We start from the raw sequence: 25,323 nt of genomic DNA on the forward strand, positions 1-25,323 counted from the left end.
ACCGGCCATGGTTTCTTAAAATCAAAGGCCGGCCGGCACTATATTTGGCCGGCCGGCACTTTATTCTGCCGGCGACTTCTTTTCCTGGCCGGTGTGACTCCTTTGCACCCTTGAGGCATGGTGCATACCAGCTGTGCCAGCTGGAATGCACCATCACCCCTCCCCGTGCAGTTTTTGGCTGGTGTGAGCCTTTGAACCCCATTTCCTTCTAGAAGCTTGAACCCTTTGGCCAAGCTTCTTGGGGAAGCTTGGCCAGCTGTTTTAGCTTCTCCAAGAAGCCAAGACTCCTTTACACCCTTTGCCCCTTTTATTTAGCTTCCTTGAGAAGCTTAAGTCTTGGCCCTTTGCCTATATAAGCAATGATCCTCTCCCTTTGTTAGAGGTTAGAGCTTTTGAACCAAAAAACCAGAGCTTCTATATCTATACATCTGATATATCATCCTCTCTCTCTATATCTCCCTCTCTCTCATCCTTAGGGTGTGTTTGGAAGCCTAAAAGTGCATTTTGACCTTACTTTTGCACTAAAACACACACCATTACACCTTGCTCCGAGATTGAGAGGCATTGAGGGTTGTTTGTTGAGGTTTTGGACTGATTTTGATCAATAGAGAGTGGCTGGATCATCTGTTCTTCAAGGCTTCTTCAAGGATGAGACACTTGCTTTAGTTTCCCCAATCTTGCACTAGTTTTCTACCTGTCTTGCATGCTATTTTAGGCTTTGTGTTTAACATGAAAAAGTCTTGTATTTTTGTGCTTAACATCTTTCATTAATGGTGTTTTGGCATTGGGGGTCGAACTCCTCCCCTTAGGCCTCTTTCGGTCTATTTTGGTACCCTTTTCTTTAAGCTTTGTTTACTTTGTTGTGTTGGTCTCCTCACCACTGAAATCCAGTGGATTTTCAGTGGTGATGGAGTGATTTTGAAGTCTTGTGTAGGGGAGGGACGCCCCTCTCCCCTTTGTCCTTCTTTTACCCTTGTTTTGCCTTAAAAGGGGAACATACATGCTTGATTATTTTTTGTCCCATTTCAGAAGTTTTTTGGGTGTTTTGGGTCATATTATATCTTTGTCCAATGGTGGTTTGTTGGCCCTTAACATGCATTTTATACTTGCTTTGTAATTCTCCATCTTGCCTAGAAGTGTGCTATGTGTTTAGCCTAGCATATCCTCTTGTTTTGACTTAACCTTGTGAAGTATTTGGCCATGTTTTGTCATGCTTAAAGTCTGTTGGCCACTGATTTTGTCATGTTTGGCATGCTTGATATAGTTGCTTTGCATTTTGGCTTGTAAGCCTTGGTTGTATGGGTCACCAACATGCTTAGCATAAGCTTGTTATCATCATTCGGCATCATTTAATACCATGTTTCATTCCATATAATGTGATCTTACATTATCATTTGCGTCTCATTCATTGCCTTGAAGTGTTGTAGTTTTGCGCCTTAAAGGGTGGTCATTGTGTATGCTTCCATGCTTAAGCATTTAGGCTGCCATATCAGTGGGTTTTGAGGGCCCTTTTGCATGCTAGAACTCTGTTTTGCATTGAAAATTCATGCCATGATTGCTTGGGATAGGTATAGAGTGATGCTCCCTTTTGGTGGCCTTGAATGTCCTTGTTTTGGACTCATTCCTTGGCATGTTTGTCCATGTTTGCATTACATTTGCATCTCATATGATTAGTACTTTGCATACTTAACATGATAGGTTGCATCACATTTGGCATGTTTTGCATCTTAGCCTCATGTCGCATAACTTGAATCACAAGTGCATACATGCATTACATTGTTTGGTTTGGGGTGTCAAACCAAACTTGAAGGATGAGGGGTGTTTGTACTTCGAGTGACAAAACATACCTCAACCCTCGGTCACCGAAGCCTTTGACTTTGGCATGATAGGATCTTGGTCCTCATTTATGTGTTGCATGCATTTTTTTACATTGAATTGCAACCTTGGCTCCTTAGGCTATCATGCATCAAATGCACGATTGATAGGCCGAGGGTCAAGGGCCATACTCCCTTGAGTCCGTTACATGATTGGGAGAGTGGCCATGCATACACTTGCTTGAAATTCCATGCCATACACTGTCTGTCCTTGTTGCTATCAAAAACCAGATTCTGCAGGGATTTTTGGCCGACCGGCAGTGTGGAGTGCCGGCCGGTCATTGGTGAATGGCCGATTACTTCATCAGCAGCCGATGGATATTTTCAATGGCCGGTGGACATTTCCTCCAGCCGATGGTGTTCCACAGTGTTCAGGGGACCTGTCCCAGAACTTTTGCAATTTTCAGAGAAGCAGGGCAGTGTAAACAGAGGCAGTAGTGGTATGGTACGGACTTTCCGGGCGAGACGGGTTCGAGCATGCATCATTCGCGCATCCCGAGGCGGGGGACTGTGGCCACCTTTCTTTTTGCATTCATTCTGTTAATTAATTAGAAATTCTGTAATAATTAATGTGTTTATTATTCGGACTGTAATATTCATTTGGACCCTCCGAGTGAAGGCAATTGTGTAATAAGTGTGCGTGAGTGTGTGTATGTCTTCCAACCCCACGTCTTTCTTCCCTTTTATTTACCCGCTTATGATGGTAGACTAGGGCATATTTAAATTAGCATACCTTATGCTATGCATGCGTGCATTCATACATTTGTCTTGCATGCACCGGGCTCGGCGCATCATTCTAACTGCATTTGTATTTCAATTCCAAATTGAATACGTGTTAGTTGCAGCATTTCACATGCCATGTTTAGGATAGCCGAGCCTGTTTGGATTGCATCTTTGCATGTGTTGCATTAGCCATTTCAAATATGAACTAGGATCATGCATGTGATTACTAACTGGTTTCTGTTTTGGCTTGGAGTACTAGGTGAGCTTTTATGCTTTAGCATGCCTCATACGTGTGAGTGTTGCCATAATTGCATGATTACCATGAGGCTAGCTGCTTATGTGATATAACTGCTTGAATGCCTGTGGATGGAGGTCGAATTACTTAAATTGGGATAACGCATTAAAACTTTGAATTTTAAGCCCACTAGATAGTGGCAAAACCATCTTTTCTAAAAGCCCACTTGAGGGTGGCAAAACCTGCATTTTAGCCTACTTGCGAGTAGCAAACCATTTTTAAAACAAACATGAAATGTTTTGTTCCAATTTAGGCGATTTGGTCTATACTTGTTTGCTGTGCGCATAACATAGTAATTCTAGGCTAATAACTGGAATAAGAACACATAATGCTTTCAAAACAAGATATCACGGTTAGTAGAGGCCGATCTTTGATCGGGCGAGAGGGGGTGCTCATAGCTGACCTTCCCCAATCGTACGCAAGTTCCTGAGCCGAGGCAATTTTGGTGATGACGGACACGTGGCCTTTGGCACCGAGTCAGGGTTTCTTAAATTCCCCAAAATAAAATATTTAGGTGGCGACTCTGTATCTGGCAAAGCAGTTTATGTTTGGCACTTCTTTTTCTAAAAATCTGTTTTCTCAAAACGATTTGCCAGATTTGGACTCTTTGGTTCATATTAAGAACCGTGACAATTTGAGTCCGAACTGTAGTAGACCCGCAAAATGAACGGAACGGGGGACTCACCCTCCCGGGGCGTTCGGGGACGTCTACAGTTTCTGGCGACTCTGCTGGGGATATTTAGAGAGCTTGACTCGAACTCATGATATCCTGTTTTGATCTCATTTATGTGTCTCTTTGCATTGCATGTGCATTGGTGCGCCTAGGACACCGTGTTTGCCATCTGCCATTCCTGAACGGTTTGTCGGAGGCTTGTCTTATCAAGGCATGACCATAAGGCTGACCGGTTATGGGCTCTGACAGTATGGGAACACAAACCCCGATTTTTACCGGGGCACCATTTTCGACCATTCGACCTAGTGCATATTCGGATCCATAGTGACCATTCCAAGCTAAGACATATTGCTTACCCGATGTTAGGTTGTTTGAAAACTGTTGCGTGCATAGTAGAACCCTAGCTCCTGACAAAATAGGACAGGGAAACCCTACCCCAACATAGGGGTGTTTTGGCTCTCTTTACTTGCTATGTGCTTTTAGAATATATCTCTACAGGAACGTACATATCAGTTTGCAAGATTGAGTATTAGGCCTGAGGGCACCAGTATCAGTGTTGTTGAGGAATCGGTTATCCGCGGATATCAAGTTTGATTTTGGGGACAGTGATTCCGGGGAACAATGATCAGTATCGAGGAACAGTGTGTTCGGCTTACCAACTGTGTATTATGAATACCCACCTGTGCGTTGTATGTGTTTATTTTATGCCGTTGTGCTGTCCAATTGTTTGTTTATTTATTGCTTTATTTATCTTTTTGCTAGGTAGTTTAGCACCATTGCTTCCAACCCGGTAGATATTCCCCAAGCACTCTGGGTTAGAGGTTGTCGGCTCCATCGATCTAAGGATTTGGTAGACGGACAACCAGTGTACCACTCTCTACCCCCGGTTACTAGACAGAGGACAGCTAGGTAGAGGGCCTCAGTTCAACAGTCAGTACAGAAGGCTTTATCTACCCCACCTGTGTACAGTAGGGATCAGGGTTCTGTTTCACCCACAGAGAGGGAACATACACCGATAATACAGTCAGAACATAACAGTATGCCTAGTTTAGAGGAGATGGTGCGCCAACTCCAAAAAAGCATGAAAGTGATGTAACAGGATGCTGTCCGGCAAGCAGAGTTCGCCAAGCAGCAGGCCACGGTTATGAATGAACAAGCAGAGTTAATCGTGAGGTTACAACAGCAAAGCGGAGCATCTGCCTCGCAACAAGTTCCTTCCCCTCCAGGAATTCCTACCCTCGGGGAGACAGCTAATGTTCAGAATGACACGGACATTCCCATAGGACCACCTCCACCTCCGATCCTACCCCAAATCCAACCCCAGTTATCCAAAACACCCACCAACCTATCGAACTCTCCTTTTGAGTTCGAGACAGATCCCATAGCATTAAAGCTGAGCAAGCTCGAGAAGATGTTCAAAAGATCCCAGGGAGTCAAGACCATCCTTGACATCGAAGATGGGTATACCGACGCAGCCGTGACGCTGCCTGACAGATTCAAAATGTCGCACATTGATCGATTTGATGGGTCCGAAGACCCCATGGTGCACCTAAGGTTGTTTTCAGATATCCTAAGGCCAATGGGCCTCACTAGACTGCAGAAGCTGTCTCTATTTGGCCGGACCCTGTCGGGTGTAGCGGCCATATGGTATGCCAAATTGAAGGATGACGTCAAGAGAAGTTGGGACGAGATGGTTGAGGCCTTCATCTTGCAGTACTCATACAATACACAAATCGATATTACGACCCAGGATCTCGAGACAACGAGGCAAGAACCCAAAGAGAGCTTCTCAGAATTCGTAACCAGATGGCGGGCTAAGGCTTCGATAATGACCTTAAGGCCCACAGATAAAGACCAGATTCGAATGATTGTGCGCAATCTTCAGCCCAAGTTAATGCAGAAGATGATCGTACTCCCCTTTCCTACCTTTTCCGATCTACATGAAATGGGGGTGCAGATTGAGGATGTACTGAAGCAAGGCTTGATTGATAATGACCGGGAGCAACCCCGCAGAACTTTCAATCGTAACACTAATGCAGGCCCGAGTGGCGCTGCAACTACTAGGACCTCCGAAGTGAGTATGGTCACCACCAACCCTCCCTCAAGAACTATGGCAGCCGCACCATTCTCCGGTGCGTCTGGAAGCAACCTACAAACAGTCAAATACCCACCCAAAAACACCAGAACCTTCGCTCCACTTTATATGCCCCTGTCCAAAGCTTTGGGGGTCTTAATCAGAAAAGGGCATCTGAAGCCCCAAGAGCCGCGGCCCTTACCAGAAAGACTCCCCGCCGCCCACAACCCAGCCAAATATTGTGCATTTCACCAACAGCACGGTCATGACACCGATCTATGCTTCCGATTGCGTCATGAGATTCAAGATCTCATTGATAACGGGGTGATTTTGCCTCCCGAGAAACCCAACGTTACTACAAACCCTCTCCCCACACATAACCAAACTCCACCACCCAAAAGAGTCAACTTCATCCAAGCTAGGGTCGTGACTTACGATCCTAGCATCTATATCACTCCTTCCCACCTGCCTAAGCCGGAAGTGTTCCTTCCCGATTGCACCAATTTGTGCATGACGGACATCTCCATAACCCAACCTAAGCCAATGGTGGTGACTATCAAGAACGGGAGAGAGAAGACTCCAAAGGAGAAGAGGGTTGTTGAGCCAGAGTCTGCGAAATCTCGGAGTGGTGTTGGGAATGTTTATAGTCCAGGTGACTACATTTTGTCGAGAGGCCAGGACAGGCCAGATATGGAACTACCAACAGAGGGGGAGCTGTGTATGATCCAAGGGGGCAGTCTGGGATAAGGAACGGATGATGTAACGGATGTGGAAGAGGACCTTGCCAAGCTCCAGTTTTACAGTAACCAAGATCCAGGAGACTTAGCTGTCAATTGGTTCGATTATGAGGAATCAACAGAGGTTACGAGATGGTTGGACGATCAACCAGATGTGGTGGAAGAGTTTCAGCCACAACAAGGCCCGGCAGGGGCAAGAATATCAGCGACAGCCGGAAGGGTTGGAGAATAGAGTACACCGCCGGAGAGCGTCGATGTCAAGAATTTCGCTCGGGATTGGAGCATTTCGAGTACGGGGATTATTGAACAGTCGGCTGCATTGACACAGTCGGAACAGGAAAGATTCGAAGATTCCGAGAGAATCAGGAAGACAAAAGCCCATGTGGGGACTGAGACTGTTATAAACACAGAAATGGAAAATGCCGCGAGCATAGGGATAGAAGGTACTGCGAGTATAAGAACAGTCATGCCAGAACCGGACAGGTGCCTGTCAGCAGCAGATGGAATGTGGTGGGAGGATAATGATCTATGTCTTACCCGCACAGACGAAGATTGGGGGAGTAACCAACCAAATGATACCTGGTATATCGGCGAAGTCGATCACATGACTAGGAATGGACGGTATTTCAAGCCTCCACACCTAGATCAACCAGAGGCGTCTGGAAAAGATAGGGAGACAGAGAAGCAAAAAGAAAAGCAACTCGAGGATGAGGCCGTATTGAGACAATTGAAAAAGATACAAGCAGACATCTCCATCTGGGGGCTGCTTATGGCTTCTCGAGTACATAGACAGGCTGTCCTTTCAGCCATGGACAAAGCCAAGCTTTCTATAGACACCACGCCCGAACAGCTGGTGGGCCTAGTTTTTTCGGGAGGAGCTACCCCAATGTTGACCTTTTCTGACAAAGAACTGCCACCCGAGGGTGCGAACCATAACAAGCCGCTCTACATCTCTGTGGAGTGTAGGAATAAATGGATACCCGTGGTGCTTGTCGACACACGGTCCGTCATCAACGTCTGTCCGGCAAGGACAGCCTACGCGATCGGTTTGAAAATCGCGGACTTTGTGCCAACGGCCCAGGTGATTCGGGCGTATGAAAACACAAGCCGGGAAGTAATGGGAACAGTTAAGATTCAAACAAAGGTTGGGCCGGGACAGCATGAGATAGATTTCTATGTCTTGGAGGTTCCTGCAACTTTCAACCTGCTTTTGGGGCGGCCGTGGCTGCATCAGGTAAAGGCGGTCTCCTCCACCCTACATCAAGTGGTGAAATACCCCTATGGGAAGGGAGTAGCCATTGTTTTCGAAAATTCATCGATTCATCCGCCGTCGGAGGTATCTACGCCTGTTCTAGAAATCGAGCACGGTATGGAAGATGTGTTCATATCAGGTTTTACCTTGGCTGAGGCTCGGGTTGTACAGGACATCATGGCAGCTAATGAAGGGGTATATGTCAGTGCTCAAGTAGTCTACCTCATGAACAAGCTCCAACACATCCCCGGGATGGGATTGGGAAAGAGCGGCCGGAAGGGCGTCGCAGCATTGGCCGAAGTGCCACACAACCCTCATACCTTCGAATTGGGTTATCTACCCACCAAAGAGGACTGGATAAGGAAAGGAAAGGAAATGGTTGGAAGAGCCAAAGCGAAACAGATGGGAAAGCCCTTTGACTTAATGCACCGGCCCATTCAGGGTACCCTAAACGGACGCTTCGTCCGGGAGGGGGAGGACTTTCCGTTCTGTGGCTTCCCAGAGCCGTGGCTGAACGCGGAAAAGAAGCGCGTGCCAGGGTTTGAGATTTTCTTTGATCTACAGTTACCTGGGGATGACATTGCTGAAGAGTAGACAGACCCATTAGCCGAGGCTGAGCAAAGTAAGGAAGTGCAGTCTGAGGACGCTGAAAATGAAATGAGGGTAGCACTGGCATGTCTACTTTCAGATCCTCCGATCGAACAGAAGTGCTTGGGGGACAACTTCTCGGTATGCATGATCGGGAATGAAATGGCTGCGGGCCTACCATCAACTATTTTGGATGCATCCATCGCACCCTCTCTCGTCTGGCAATATGAAGAGGGACTTTTATCAAGCAGCACCGGGTCAGGTAGTGAGCCGGAATCTGATTTCATCGAGTCTTGTGAGTCGGAATCAGGTTCCAGCTCAACTGAGTCTGAGTCCGGTATTCCTGGGGGTGATAACCTGGATGCCACAATCCTGTCTAGGTCATCATTTTCTTTCTCTTTTGAGTCTGTTGTAACAGAAGAATCGAACGGCTTAGAAGTATTTAATGAGAATGATGTGGATGTGGTTTCTGAGTATTTTTTTGTGCCTTTGATTTATTACTTAAATCAGGATTTTCAAAATTTTGATGAAAACGACGAGGAAGAAATTCCTCCGGTTTTGCAACGATTAATTGATCAAGAGCAGGAAAGATTTGTTAAACCCTTAATAGATGAAATCACTACTGCGAATGTTGGCACTGAGAAGGACCCGCAGTTGGTCCAGATCGGGTCCACGTTGTCTTCGGAGGAACGCGAGCGCTTAGTCGCTTTATTAAAAGATTTCAAAGACGTTTTCGCGTGGTCCTACGAAGACATGCCTAGAATCGATCCTGAGATTGTACAGCACCGGATCCCTCTTGACCCCGAGGCCCGACCGATCAAACAGAAGCTCAGAAGGATTCGTCCGGACTGGGCCATCAAAATTAAGGAAGAGGTCACCAAGCAAATCGATGCAGGCTTCCTGTTAGTATCCGAATATCCGACTTGGTTGGCCAACATTGTTCCAGTGCCGAAGAAGGATGTCAAGATCCGAGTATGCGTGGATTTCAGGGATTTGAACAGAGCTAGTCCGAAGGACGACTTTCCCTTGCCACATATTGATGAGTTGGTGGATTTTACAGCGGGGCATGCTTTGCTCTCATTTATGGATGGTTTCTCAGGCTACAATCAGATAGTGATGGCACCCGAAGACCGGGAGAAGACGGCTTTCACCACCCCGTGGGGGACATACTGTTACAGAGTGATGCCGTTTGGGTTGAAGAATGCTGGGGCCACATATCAACGGGCTGCGACCACAATATTGCATGATATGATCCACAAAGAGGTTGAGGTGTACGTGGATGACATGATTGTCAAGTCCAAAGAAAGAGAAGGCCACTACACCGCCTTGCAAAAGTTCTTCCAAAGGATCAGAGAATTTCGGTTGCGGCTAAATCCTCAGAAGTGTACGTTCGGTGTTACAGCGGGAAAAATGCTGGGATTTCTGATTACACAAAGGGGCACCGAGGTCGATCCTTCAAAAATCAAGGCCATCTTAGAAATGCCACCACTAAGGACTGAAAAGGAGGTACGAGGCTTTCTAGGTAAAGTGCAATTCATAAGACGGTTTATTTCAAAATTAACCTTGACTTGTGAACCACTCTTTGGTCTCCTGAAGAAAGGCAAGAAATTCCAATGGGACGGCCGATGCCAAGCTGCTTTTGAACAGATCAAAGAATATTTACAGAACCCGCCCGTGTTATCGCCGCCAGAGCAGAGGAGATCACTGATATTGTATCTTTCAGTGACGGAGACCATGATGGGTTGCATGCTTGCGCAAGAATCAGAGGACAAAGTGGAGAGAGTCATCTACTATCTGAGCAAGAAAATGCTAGAGTATGAGACTCGCTACACACCATTGGAGAAGGCTTGCTTAGCTTTGGTATGGGCTACCAGGAAGCTGCGGCACTACCTGTTAGCTCACTCCGTAATGTTAGTTTCACGACTCGATCCCATCAAATATCTTTTCGAGAAACCGGCGCTTACGGGTAGGCTAGCTTGTTGGTTGCTGTTGCTTTCCGCATTCGATCTAAAATATGTGACGCGCAAGTCAGTCAAGGGAAGAGCAGTGGCAGAGTTCTTAGCCGATCATCCAGTGGAAGGGGGTGAAGTAGTTGAATACCTATTCCCAGATGAAGCCATTTTGCACGTCGACGACGAGTATTGGACGATGTATTTTGACGGAGCGTCAAATCAGTATGGGTATGGGATAGGAGTGTTGCTAATAGCACCCAACAATTCCCGTATCCCTCTAGCCTTCAAGCTCCGGTTCAAAGTCTTGAACAACGAAGCAGAATATGAGGCATGCATCGCCGGCCTAGAGGCAGCCTTAGAACTAGGGGCAAGACGGTTGGACGTCATCGGGGACTCAAACCTTGTTGTGTCTCAGGCAAAAGGAGACTGGAAAGTTAAAAAAGAAAAAATGATAATTTACCACCAGACCTTGGACTTGTTAATTCCTCGGTTTGAGAAGCTAACTTTCACTCATCTAGTAAAAGAGAACAACAGGTTCGCAGATTCACTAGCAAGTCTATCTTCCATGACAGACATCCCGCCTGGAGTCCGGATGCGTCCGGTTATCATTGATCAGAAGTTTGTGCCGGCGTATGAATCAATCGCTACCATAGACGAAGTTCAGGACGAAAACCCCTGGTATTACGACATTTGGAACTTCTTGGAGAAGGAAGCATATCTGCCAGGAGTAAATGCCAAGGATAAAAGGGCAATCAGAAGAATGGCCGTTCAGTTCATCATCTGTGGGGGTAAGCTGTATAAGAGAGGCCATCTGGGAATGCACAAGCTATGTGTCGAAGCCGAAGAATCGAAGCGCCTGATGGAGGCCATCCATGGAGGAGAGTGCGGTGCGCACATGAACGGAGTAATGCTAGCACGGAAGATCCTTAGACAGGGTTACTACTGGTCCACCATGGAGAAGGATTGTATCAGTTTTGTTCGGCGATGCCACAAGTGTCAGATCCATGCGAACTGCATGAACATCCCGCCGTCAAAACTGTATAACATGACTTCGCCATGGCCATTTTCAGTTTGGGAAATTGACGTGATCGAGGCTGTCACTCCGAAGGGATCGAATGGGCATGAGTTTATCCTAGTCGCGATAGATTACTTTACAAAGTGGGTCGAGGCCCAATCATATGTCGTGTTGAAGGCGTCGCAGGTTGCAAAGTTTATCAGAAACAACATCATCTGTCGCTACGGGGTCCCAAACGAGATTATTTTGGATAATGGTTCCCACTTTAAGAAGGAAGTAATTGACTTGTTGGAGAAATATAACGTGGCTTTTCATAAGTCATCCACATATCGGCCGCAAACCAACGGAGCAGTTGAGGCCGCCAACAAGAACATCAAGCATATACTGCGGAAGATGGTGGAAACCCACCGGGATTGGCCAGATAAGCTGTCGTTTGCTCTGTAGGGCTACAGGACTTCAATTAGAACTTCTACCGGAGCGACTCCGTATTCATTGGTTTATGGGATGGAGGCCATTCTACCCATCGAAATTGAGGTTCTGTCATTACGAGTATTGGCTGAGTGTCAAATAGCCGAAGCAGATTGGCAGCAGTGCAGGTTTGAGGAACTCATGCTATTTGATGAGAGAAGACTGAAACCACTGTACCATGTTCAAAGTTATCAGCGCAGAATTGCCCGGGCCTTCAACAAGAAAGTCAAGTCCAGGAATCTAAAGGAAGGAGATTTAGTGCTCAAGGACAACCGAGCTCCCATCCACGACCCAAGGGGCAAGTTCAGACCTAATTGGACCGGTCCTTACATCATCAAAGCTATCTGGTCGGGTGGAGCTGCGGTCCTGATGGACCTAGATGGCCTAGAATTTTCCCAACCGATCAACATGGACAAGTTGAAGAAATATTACCCCTGAGAGGCTCGCTAGGCCGAAAACCCGAAAGGGCGACCTAGGCAAAAGTTAGAGCACAAAAAATTGGAAAATATAAAAACTGAGCTCGCAAGGTCGAAAACCCACAAAGGGTGACCTTGGCAAAAGTGAGAGCGTAAAAGGAGAGTGAAAATACCCGAGTGAACCTAAGCTTGAACTACGTAAGGCTTGATTCCCATTTTTCGGATACGTAGACAGCTTCATCCTGAAGTTCAGCCATAACCCTTTTCCCCGATCAACTTTGTCCATTTGATCATTTCGGTCATCTTTGTCTATTCAGCATTCAAGGGTTCGGTTAAGGTCTCCGGTACGACGCTTTGCAGACTAGGGGCATCTTTCCGTTGCCATGCAGTGCCGCGGTACTCTTCAGACTAGGGGAAACTTTCCAGTTGCAGGGATCCGGGGTTGTGCATCTCGGTGACAGATCTCAGGTGTGTCCAGTTCTGATCCACATCGAAAATGTATTTGAAAAGTTTTAATAAAAGCTAACTTTGTTCAAATTAATCTTTTTACGACTAAGACCATTTTTGGACCAAAGCGGAAAATTTCCAGTGCCACAACCTTCAATTTCATTGATTTCAAAACAGAGTTCTCCTGCTCTTGCATACAATCGAAGTTGCTTTTTATTACATTCATAAAGAAAACTTGAAAGTACTAATAAAGCAATAAATCCGAGGCATAGTCAAGTCAGGTGTTCCTGCGCCCCCTTCCAGAGCTGGTCGAAGCCTCTGACGCCAAGGTGGGCCCGACCTGTGCCTCCTCATTAAGCCAATCCAAGCACTCATCAGACAAAGTGCAACTGAAAGTAGGAGCGGGGGCCAGGAGTTCTCTCGTCCTCCACACGGTGGCCTGCCAAGCAAGCTGTGCGCCTCGGGCTGGGAGTGCAGTAGGATGCTCTATCCCCTCTGGCAAGCAGGTCTGATCATGGCCGAATTGGCGTCAAATCCGAAATGGGAAGTAGAATACACAGTGAGTGAGACCAATCAATTGAATCCCAGTCTGTCGGAACATATTGTAACTCATTGTCGGAAGACCCAGCCAAGGGCACCGCCAAGCAATACGGTCTGCGGACAAGCGGCACATCCAAGCGAACCACCATCCCTCATCAAGGGCATTGACTAGACGATGCCGGAAGAAGTAGCCACGAGCTGAATATGCTGGGCAAGAGTCCACAACCTGCAGTTTGTCCATCAACCATACCTGGGAAGGGATGGAAAATGAGAGAATAAAGAATAGAGAGATGTACGAGGAGAGAAAAGTGAGAATAGGGTTTTGTGAGAAAAGACCGAGCTTGAGGGCCGAGTGATGCGAGCAATGCATATGTAAGATTGGGTGGGAAACATTACCTGTAGTAGTAGTGGACTCCCTGCTAATATGGTCGTCTCATGACGATAAAAAGCATCTAAGCCCATCAACGTCTCAGCCAGAGTCATGGCAATACAGCTCTTGCCCTCCTTCAAGCCTTGGGCAACCTCGGTCAGCCGGACACTAGACCCTCCAGAGCCTGAGACAAATAGAAAATGAGATAGCATGCACAAACAGAGGGCGTGTTGCCGGAAGCCTTGCCAGTGACGGTTGTTGCGATCACCAGCATCAGAAAACTGATCGGTCAAACTCGGAATGTCCAGCATCCCGTCACAAATCAGAGACCGAGCGTCACGCATACTGAGTCCACACATTTTTCCTAAGGATTGGGCATGGCCAAAATTAAGTTGAGTTAGGAGTTCCTCGTCGCGCTCGGACTCCATTAAGGCTCGGAAGTCTTCAAAGGTAGGACATATCTCTTACCCAGCGAAGCTAAAGACATGCGTCACCGGATTCCAAAACCTTGCCGCAGCATGGAGAAACGGAAGGTGCAATGGGGTACGACCCAGAGTGAATAGTGCATTTATGCCGAAACCCCAAAAATTCAACTTTTCCGAGCCATCCAAGCTAACAATCCAAGCTGTGAGATTTTGAGCAAGAAACTCTTCCATTAGAGCAAATCAGTGTGGAATTGAGAAAAACTACGAAGCTGGGGTCTTTTGTAGGAGATAAGATTGGGTGGAGGACAGGTGTCAACATTTTGGTGATTCTCTCATTTATAGCCGGCCGGCCAAATATTCTGCCGACCGGCCATTACTTTTTGCCGACCGAACAAATTTATGGCCGATGGCCTCTACCCCTGGCCGATGGGCTTCCTCCTGGTTCCCTGAGCTGTTTATGCTAGGTATTGGGGAACTCCACCACCTCCGATCCCTCTCCCGGTGATCGATTCTTGCGGAGTCACACCTGTCGGCTTATCAAGTTATTGTACATTTGCTTATCGAGTTGTATTTCACTCTCTTTGAGTTTTTGATTTGTTTATCAAGTTGTACTCGCACTTGTTTGGTTATATCATGCCTTTGTTTTGCTTATCGAGTTGTAAGTCGGTTCACTACCTGCTTATTACGATGCAAATACTCAGTGTTCAAAATAGGTTCAATTTCGTTCACATTGTGGTGTGATACCTTGCGATGCGATGCGCAGAAAGTTTACAAATACAACATCTTTTGAACAAAATGGTTGTTTCATTCCCAACATGTGTTTTGCAAAATTTGTAATTTTGAGAAAGAATAAAACCTGCCCGAGGTAGTGCAATGTGCTTAAACTACCAGTAAAAAGGAAAGTAAAGCATAGAATGGCAGGGTAGCAAAGTGTCGGAATTGATACCAGTAAAATTCCCCTTGCGGTCAACGCACCTTCCGCACCTTTGCTCGGATCAACTACATGGTTTGGCACCTTCATTACTCGAGACAATGCGGAAAAGCACACTTTTGAAATGTGAACCTTCGAGTTGAACTCAGGCCACAACTTCTATGAGCCATGCTTGATGCATGCGAAGAACGTCCCTCCCCGTATCCTCTTCATGTCTTGTGGATTCCACAAACCGTTTCAATTATGCTGTGTTACAGTACTTTACATCCCTGCATCGTGAATGATATGTTTTCACTCACATGTGTTCAAGTTTCTTTTTTATACACATTGCTCGCGTGACTGCAAGCTTTACTTACATATGTACGTTAAACTTTTCTCATACACATTACTTGCGTAGACCGCATGTTTTTCTTGCATAGACTGCATGTTTGTTCAAATTCATTACTTGCGTAGACCGCATGTTTTGCTTGCGTAGACCGCATGTTTGTTCAAATTCATTACTTGCGTAGACCGCATGTTTTGCTTGCGTAGACCGCATGTTTGTTCAAATACACTACTTGCGTAGACCGCATGTTTTGCTTGCGTAGACCGCATGTTTGTTCAAATTCATTATTTGCGTAGACCGCATGTTTTGCTTGCGTAGACCGTATGATTGTTCAATTCCATTGCTTGCGTAGACCGCATGTTTGTTCAAATTCATTATTTGCGTAGATCGCATGTTTTGCTTGCGTAGACCGCATGATTGTTCAATTCCATTGCTTGCGTAGATCGCATGTTTGTTCAAATTCATTACTTGCGTAGACAGCATGTTTTGCTTGCGTAGACCGCATGTTTGTTCAAATTCATTACTTGTGTGGACCGCATGTTTTGCTTGCGTAGACCGCATGTTTATAATCAATTCCATTACTTGCGTAGACTGCATGCTTTGTTTGCGCAGACCGCATGTTTGTTCAATTCATTACTTGCGTAGACCGCATATTTTACTTGCGTAGACCGCATGTCTTACCTGCGTAGACCGCATGTTTGTAATCAATTTCATTACTTGCGTAGACCGCATGTTGTGCTTGCGTAGACCGCATTCTTACGTTCAAATTCATTACCTGCGTAGACCGCATGTTCTACTTGCGTAGACCGCATTCTTATGCTCAATTTCATTACTTGCGTAAACCGCATGCTCATGATCAATTTCGTTGCCTGCGTAGACCGCATGCTCCACTTACATATCTGTGCCTTCACAACATTGTTATGCTTCCCACTTGCTTTGCGTTGTCACGTATTTCGAGTACATTATTATGCATGTTGCTAACGATATTGTACCTGTTAAGTTTGTTTTCTTTGCAGGTACGATATTGTATGTACGGTTCATTTGAGGTTGGTGCAACCAGACGAGCCGTACAGGTATTGTATCGTCCGAGTGAGACGTATCGAGAATTGCATAATTCTCTTACATCCTTTCTGTATTGTAGTGTAGTTTGGTGTATGCTAGCTTAAAATTGTCGCATGTATGCGTCATTATAGTTTTCTGTGCATAATTGTAAGTTATGTTCGGCTTTGTGCATTGTCTTGCGTCTTGCCCCCGCCTTCGGGCGCATATCTTGCTTGTCTTGCATGTTTGTCTAAGTCTTCGGCCTTGTCAAAAATGGGTCGTCTCTGGGCTTTGACATTCACTCCCGTCATTGTTATGACTTTCGAGTTCTGTCAAAGAGGGGCAACTGTAGACACTCGATTTTTGACCGTCCTCAAGACTTGGACGTCATTGTTGGAACACTCGGTGATCCTCCTTGTTGGTGTTTCGTCTTGAGTTCCCGAAAGTCTTGGCTGCGCACCTTGCCACAGGATCTCTCGACTCGACTGTTCCGTGTTTGGTTTTGGCACCAAACACTTGTGTTTTTGCCTTGAAGGGCGGGGAATGGCTTGTTGGCCATCCCCACATTCCACCGGCCTTCCCCTAGCATCACCGGCTGTTTATGGGTGCCACCGGCCATGGTTTCTTAAAATCAAAGGCCGGCCGGCACTATATTTGGCCGGCCGGCACTTTATTCTGCCGGCGACTTCTTTTGCTGGCCGGTGTGACTTCTTTGCACCCTTGAGGCATGGTGCATGCCAGCTGTGCCAGCTGGAATGCACCATCACTCCTCCCCGTGCAGTTTTTGACTGGTGTGAGCCTTTGAACCCCATTTCCTTCTAGAAGCTTGAACCCTTTGGCCAAGCTTCCCGCTGTTTTAGCTTCTCCAAGAAGCCAAGACTCCTTTGCACCCTTTGCCCCTTTCATTTAGCTTCCTTGAGAAGCTTAAGTCTTGGCCCTTTGCCTATATAAGCAATGATCCTCTCCCTTTGTTAGAGGTTAGAGCTTTTAAACCAAAAAACCAGAGCTTCTATATCTATACATCTGATATATCATCCTCTCTCTCAATATCTCCCTCTCTCTCATCTTTAGGGTGTGTTTGGAAGCCTAAAAGTGCATTTTGACCTTACTTTTGCACTAAAACACACACCATTACACCTTGCTCCGAGATTGAGAGGCATTGAGGGTTGTTTGTTGAGGTTTTGGACTGATTTTGATCAATAGAGAGTGGCTGGATCATCTGTTCTTCAAGGCTTCTTCAAGGGTGAGACACTTGCTTTAGTTTCCCCAATCTTGCACTAGTTTTCTACCTGTCTTGCATGCTGTTTTAGGCTTTGTGTTTAACATGAAAAAGTCTTGTATTTTTGTTCTTAACATCTTTCATTAAGGGTGTTTTGGCATTGGGGGTCGAACTCCTCCCCTTAGGCCTCTTTCGGCCTATTTTGGTACCCTTTTCTTTAAGCTTTGTTTACTTTGTTGTGTTGGTCTTCTCACCACTGAAATCCAGTGGATTTTCAGTGGTGATGGAGTGATTTTGAAGTCTTGTGTAGGGGAGGGACACCCCTCTCCCCTTTGTCCTTCTTTTACTCTTGTTTTGGCTTAAAAGGGGAACATGCATGCTTGATTATTTTTGGTCCCATTTCAGAAGTTTTTTGGGTGTTTTGGGTCATATTATATCTCTGTCCAATGGTGGTTTGTTGGCCCTTAGCATGCATTTTATACTTGCTTTGTAATTCTCCATCTTGCCTAGAAGTGTGCTATGTGTTTAGCCTAGCATATCCTCTTGTTTTGACTTAACCTTGTGAAGTATTTGGCCATGTTTTGTCATGCTTAAAGTCTGTTGGCCACTGATTTTGTCATGTTTGGCATGCTTGATATAGTTGCTTTGCATTTTGGCTTGTAAGCCTTGGTTGTATGGGTCACCAACATGCTTAGCATAAGCTTGTTATCATCATTCGGCATCATTTAATACCATGTTTCAGTCCATATAATGTTATCTTACATTATCATTTGCGTCTCATTCATTGCCTTGAAGTGTTGTAGTTTTGCGCCTTAAAGGGTGGTCATTGTGTATGCTTCCATGCTTAAGCATTTAGGCTACCATATCAGTGGGTTTTGAGGGCCCTTTTGCATGCTAGAACTCTGTTTTGCATTGAAAATTCATGCCATGATTGCTTGGGATAGGTATAGAGTGATGCTCCCTTTTGGTGGCCTTGAATGTCCTTGTTTTGGACTCATTCCTTGGCATGTTTGTCCATGTTTGCATTACATTTGCATCTCATATGATTAGTACTTTGCATACTTAACATGATAGGTTGCATCACATTTGGCATGTTTTGCATCTTAGCCTCATGTCGCATAACTTGAATCACAAGTGCATACATGCATTACATTGTTTGGTTTGGGGTGTCAAACCAAACTTGAAGGATGAGGGGTGTTTGTACTTCGAGTGACAAAACATACCTCAACCCTCGGTCACCGAGGCCCTTGACTTTGGCATGATAGGATCTTGGTCCTCATTTGTGTGTTGCATGCATTTTTTTACATTGAATTGCAACCTTGGCTCTTTAGGCTATCATGCATCAAATGCACGATTGATAGCCCGAGGGTCAAGGGCCATACTCCCTTGAGTCCGTTACATGATTGGGAGAGTGGCCATGCATACACTTGCTTGAAATTTTATGCCATACACTGTGTGTCCTTGTTGCTGTCAAAAACCAGATTCTGCAGGGATTTTTGGCCGACCGGCAGTGTGGAGTGCCGGCCGGTCATTGGTGAATGGCCGATTACTTTATCAGCAGTCGATGGATATTTTCAATGGCCGGTGGACATTTCCTCCAGCCGATGGTGTTCCACAGTGTTTAGGGGACCTGTCCCAGAACTTTGGCAATTTTTAGAGAAGCAGGGCAGTGTAAACAGAGGCAGCAGTGGTATGGTACGGACTTTCCGGGCGAGACGGGTTCGAGCATGCATCACTCGCGCATCCCGAGGCGGGGGGCTGTGGCCATCTTTCTTTTTGCATTTATTCTGTTAATTAATTAGAAATTCTGTAATAATTAATGTGTTTATTATTCGGACTGTAATATTCATTTGGACCCTCCGAGTGAGGCAATTGTGTAATAAGTGTGCGTGAGTGTGTGTATGTCTTCCAACCCCACGTCTTTCTTCCCTTTTATTTACCCGCTTATGATGGTAGACTAGGGCATATTTAAATTAGCATACCTTATGCTATGCATGCGTGCATTCATACATTTGTCTTGCATGCACCGGGCTCGGCGCATCATTCTAACTGCATTTGTATTTCAATTCCAAATTGAATACGTGTTAGTTGCAGCATTTCACATGCCATGTTTAGGATAGCCGAGCATGTTTGGATTGCATCTTTGCATGTGTTGCATTAGCCATTTCAAATATGAACTAGGATCATGCATGTGATTACTAACTGGTTTCTGTTTTGGCTTGGAGTACTAGGTCAGCTTTTATGCTTTAGCATGCCGCATGCGTGTGAGTGTTGCCATAATTGCATGATTACCATGAGGCTAGCTGCTTATGTGATATAACTGCTTGAATGCCTGCGGATGGAGGTCGAATTGCTTAAATCGGGATAACGCATTAAAACTGTGAATTTTAAGCCCACTAGATAGTGGCAAAACCATCTTTTCTAAAAGCCCACTTGAGGGTGGCAAAACCTGCATTTTAGCCTACTTGCGAGTAGCAAACCATTTTTAAAACAAACATGAAATGTTTTGTTCCAATTTAGGCGATTTGGTCTATACTTGTTTGCTGTGCGCATAACATAGTAATTCTAGGCTAATAACTGGAATAAGAACACATAATGCTTTCAAAACAAGATATCACGGTTAGTAGAGGCCGATCTTTGATCGGGCGAGAGGGGGTGCTCATAGCTGACGTTCCCCAATCGTACCCAAGTTCCCGAGCCGAGGCAACTTTGGTGATGACGGACACGTGGCCTTTGGCACCGAGTCAGGGTTTCCTAAATTCCCCAAAATAAAATATTTAGGTGGCGACTCTGTATCTGGCAAAGTAGTCCATGTTTGGCACTTCTTTTTCTAAAAATCTGTTTTCTCAAAACGATTTGCCAGATTTGGACTCCTTGATTCAGATTAAGAACCGTGACAATTTGAGTCCGAACTGTAGTAGACCCGCAAAACGAACGAAACGGGGGACTCACCCTCCCGGGGCGTTCGGGGACTTCTACAGCTACATTCAGAATTCTGATGGCGATTCAGACGATGATTCTGATGGTGATTCAGACGATGATTCTGTTTTTCCTCATCTTGCAAACAATTATACAAATCCCGTAGAAATTGGAGCATCTTCGATCGATCTCAGCGATGACGAAGATACAAAAAGCAACGAAGGAGATGATGATGAGAAAATGAGAGAGGTTACTTATTCAGCGATACGAAGAGCGTACAGAGAAGATGAGAGTCGTCGAAATGCTCCATTAACGGCCGAGACGGCAACGAGAGTAATGAAGGGTTGGGGTCCAAGAATTCTATACTGGACCAAAGCTCCAAACTCTGAAGATTGAGTGAGTCAGGGAAGGAGAGGAATGAAAAATTTGGTGAGTGTGCATTTCATTGTGAAAATATTATGAATATGGATAGATTTGGTAATAAGTGTGGTGTCCAAAAAAATATTATTAAAATTTAGGGTTTAGGGCTGGAGTCCAAAGAAATGGAGGGTCCAAAAAATTTTGATAGGTGCTAATAGCAGCACTCATATTTATTTTTTATTTATTTATTTATTTATTTTTTTTGGCTTTTTTCCAACTTTTAGGCTATTTTACTCACTTCCCAAACACAGCCTGTATCATTATTAATATTTTATTATCTTTAATTTATTGTATGATTATTCTGTTAAAGAAAATCTTACAACATAATCAATTCCGATGATTGAGATGGGCCATGAAATGAGCTCACCACAATTCAATAAGACTTCTTCAATTGGATGCCCATATGATATTTTAATGAAGATGAGTTAAGACCATCAAAAACACAAAATGATGTGTACGTAGATATTTTTATCATTGTTTTCACTGAAACTATTATATAGAAAAAAAGACAACATCTGTGTCAAACCAAATGACGTAGATATTTGTTCTTTTGCCCACCAAATAATATAAGTAAAAGTACTATAAAGTAACAAAAAATTTTAACAAACACGAGAGTGCAGCATCAATATAGGTCCACATCCATGTCAGTATATTCTTAGCATTGCCCATGTGAGGATATTCGTAGTATTGCTCCTAAAATAAAAGAAAATGAGTGGAAGTATTAATTAGTGTCACCATTAATAATGTGATAGTGGGTCTCATCCACTACTATAGTGTTGTTGTGTCTGTCATTTTGTTTTTTAAATGGATGCCACATCATTAGTGGTTGCTTTAGAGCACCACTTTTAGTAGTCTCTATCATTTCCCTAAAATAAAGACAGTTGAATACTCTATATTTTTCAAAGTTTTAAATTTTTAATAATTAATAATTAATTATATATATAGTATTTGTAATTTATCCCTTATATTAATTTAATCAACTCCGCTACGTAACTCGAATCATTGAGAGCTTGAATCTCCTGAAACCCCAAAATGACGTTGTTTTGGGGTTTTTTTTTTTTCCATCTTCCTTTCCGTTTGTCTGAAGAAGAAGAAGAAGATGAGAGGAGAGAAGAAGAAGAAAATCTAAAATCAAACCCACTTTCCTTCAACCACAAAATTGAACACTGTACGGGGAGCAAATATTCGTCGCTGTCCGTACTCCTTTCGTCCAAGCTCCGTGTCTATCCGATCAACCTGAAAGCACAACGGCGGTGAGCTTCCCGGCGGTGTGTTGCCGGAAACCCCTCTGACGGTCAAGTTAGCGCACACTGAGAGAAAGAGAGAGAGAGAGAGAGAGAGAGAGATAGAGATAAACTCAATGAATGTAAGTCTATCTCACCAAATGATGTTCCATCCTCAACATGGGGGGCGCAGTCATGCTTATATACTTTCTGCGCTCAACTCTGCACCCATTGGTCTCTTGACACGTGGAGCTGCTCTCCCATCTTTCAGCACAAATCCAGCGAATACCACCTAACCAAACCGCCAGACAACATTACCGGGAACTCAGTAGCCCGGCAGCATCACCTCAGCTTCACACGACCGGGCTGCATAACGAGTCCCAGTGTCCACTCGCCGAGCTCCATAACAACCGAGCTCAGCAGTATTCTGGTAGAGCAGACTTCCAGACAGGTCGAGCCGGCAAACAGAAAGCCTTTCCGCCGAGCTAAACATGCGAACCATGGAACCCGAGTTGGCAGGTGACCAACTCGATCGAGTAAGCTCCACCCATACACGGGGCTTGACCCTCGGCCGATCAAGACCGATTTTGGACGCAGCCCCAACTCGGTCCTGGACCTCGACCGAGCAAAACCACCTCTAAATAGGCCCAAGTTAGCGCGGCCCAAATGTGCTCGGCCATCTTCTGTTCGGCTTCTACCACGGCCCAAAGCCAGATTATAAATCTCCCTCTCAAACACAAAATTGATTCAACCACAAAATTGAAACCCATCACAAAATTGAAATCAAAATCAAAATCAAACCCACCCACCCAAAAATCAAACCCAGATTTGGATCTACTAGGAAAAAAAAAAAGAAAATCAACAACAACAAATCATCTCCATCTTCAACACATCATCATCAACAACAACAACATCTTCATCAACATCACCATCATCAACACATCATCTCCATCTTCAGAGCCAGAAAAAGAAAAAAAAAAGAAAAAAAGAAAAAAAAAAGAGAAAACAGAGTCGCACCCTACCCGCCATCCGTCGCACCACCGTCGCACCACCATCGCCATCACAGCCATCAAACGGTGGCATAAGGAAGATTCGAGCTCTTTCTCTTCCCCTCTCTTCTTCTCTCCCTCTTTCTCTTTTTTTCCCTCTATTTCAGTTAGACTGAAAAAAAAAAAAAAAAAAAAAAAAAAAAAAAAAAAAAAAAACAACAACAACGTCGTTTTGGGCAGTCAGGGGATTGGGGGGAAAATCATTTTCCTAATATAATTTAAGCAATTTTAATTATATCAAATGTATTCTTAATTATTTGCATTATATCATTTTAATTCAATTAAAAAATTATATAGAAATCAAACACGGGAGGGTTATCTCTTGACATTGAAAATTAATCACTACATTTAAAAATAAAAAAAAAACTACCAGCAGTAATCGATCAGCATGATGATAATATCACTCACTCTTTTCCTTTGCCGCCGATTGTCATCTCTGAAGAATTACCTGTAACATTAGAAGCCACCTGAAAACTGCCAAACCCAGTAATCTATCAGTTTTAAAAGAAACAAACTCAGCATCCTTGTGACTTTACCCACAAAAAAAAAAAAAAAAAAAAAAAAAGGGATCACCCGCGAAGCTGAGGATAATGTTGCCTAAGGGAGTGAGCAATGGCAACAGCATCCAAAGCCCTCCAAGCGTTTGTCCATAGTGATAGAGCAAACCCCGTTATTCTCAATCTGTCTGATGATTCCAACACCACGCTTCTCAATCCCAACCTGCACACAGTATAACATATATATATAGCATACCCAACTTCATTATTATTTTGCATTTCAATACTTATTGATCCAAAACCAATTGAGCTAAGAATTGATCAGAGACAGAGAGAGAGAAAGGAGATTTATTTTATTGTATCTCACCTGTGAAGACCTAGAGATGCAGTTAGGCCAGATATCCCAGCACCCACTATAACAATGTCTTCTACGTCTTGGCTGATGTTGTCCATCTCTCTCCCTCCTCTTGCACCGATACTTTAGTGTTTGAGAGACAAGTATATATATATATATAGAGGGGGAGAGAGAGAGAGAGAGAGAGAGAAGGCAGAAGCAAGCTACAGAAGCAAAAAAGAAGTGAGGGTGATGACAGAAGCGTATGCGTCATGGTAGTCTAACAAATAATGATTGTAGTGAGGTGGAAAATGAAAAAATAAAAAAATAAGGCACGGTGCATACTGTGATAGTAAGTGGAATTCATCGTCATATCATTAATGATAACATTAATTAGTGGTTTTAAATATTATTAATTTAACAAATAATTAGGATTGATTTGGAATGTTTTAAAAAAGTGTATTTTTTGACTTATTGGTGGGTTTGGATTGGGTTTGATGTGATGTGTTAGAGAGGTGATGTGATTTAAATAAGATGATGTGACTTAAATAAGATAGTAATTTTTTGACTTTTTAACTTATTTAGTACATGTCAAACTAGCCCTTACTATTAAAATCTTATCCCCAACCTCCCACTCAAAATAGTGCTTGTGTACTAATATATATTATAATATTATTTTTTTAAATTCTGACTCTATTTATTTTATAAATTATAAAATTTAAAATTTTAAAAATTATAACACATTATTCATTAATAGATTAATTGATATATGTAATATTATTTAATCAAAATTATCGTCCACAATTTTTAATTGAGGAATGATACACTCTTTTAATTTTAGAGTTCTAATTAAGCTCTAATAATGTGATAGGGAATAAAAAAAATTAAAAAAATAAAACTAAAACCAAAACATTACATCACAGGCTTATTTTGAAAAGATGGTAAAAAGTGACTTTTTGACTTTTAACTAAACTTTTGACTTTTTTAGACAAATGATTTAGGAACTTAGTAAACAAGAGCAAGGATCCTCTAGAGTTTTTTTTTCCTAAAGTTTCCTAGAGTAGTGCATTATGTGGTTGAGATTTAATGACAAGTCACATCAATTTTTCAGCATTAAATCTCAATCACACAATACACCACTTTAGGAAACTTTAGGAAAAAACACTCTAGAGGATCCTTGGTGGGTAAACAATGGCTTTTAACTTTTTTGATTAATATTTGTTTATGATATCAAATCATAATAAAATGACCAAATTACCCCCATTTAGTTTAAAATATTTACAACTTCATCCATGTAACACATTTTGACCCATGAGGGGTAGAATTATAATTTCACCAATGACTAAAAACCAACTTCTCAAATGAAAAAAAAATTCAAAAAAGTAAACTTTTGACTTTTGCTACAAACCAAAAAAAGTGACTAAAAGCTAACTTCCCAAAACAAGCCACAGTAAAATTCCCTCCCATTAAAATTTATTAAAATTATTTTATTAGAACTCTCAACCATTTTATATTA

The 25,323-nt window shown here is 43.8% G+C and overlaps 1 protein-coding gene and 1 long non-coding RNA gene across 3 annotated transcripts in view; both read right to left on the reverse strand.

Moving 5' to 3' along the window:
* The window catches only part of LOC114265684 (monooxygenase 2), a 35,629-nt gene extending 11,565 nt beyond the window's left edge, over positions 1-24,064 (reverse strand). Inside the window, exons 1-3 of one of the 2 annotated variants that reach the window (XM_082917558.1) lie at positions 23,841-24,064; positions 23,550-23,696; positions 23,385-23,450 (exon numbers count right to left, since the gene is read on the reverse strand). In XM_082917558.1, the coding sequence (XP_082773684.1) occupies positions 23,385-23,450; positions 23,550-23,696; positions 23,841-23,926 (299 nt within the window). In that variant the 5' untranslated portion in view covers positions 23,927-24,064. The remainder of the gene's footprint in view (positions 1-23,384; positions 23,451-23,549; positions 23,697-23,840) is intronic. The other variant, XM_082917559.1, reaches the window with a different exon arrangement.
* LOC145820884 (uncharacterized) overlaps positions 1-25,323 on the reverse strand; it is a 137,524-nt gene that overhangs the window by 65,578 nt on the left and 46,623 nt on the right. The gene's annotated exons all lie outside the window — the stretch shown is intronic.

Source organism: Camellia sinensis, chromosome 3, assembly GCF_055761805.1.
Source record: "Camellia sinensis isolate YWXY chromosome 3, ASM5576180v1, whole genome shotgun sequence".
Classification (NCBI taxonomy): Eukaryota; Viridiplantae; Streptophyta; class Magnoliopsida; order Ericales; family Theaceae; genus Camellia; species Camellia sinensis.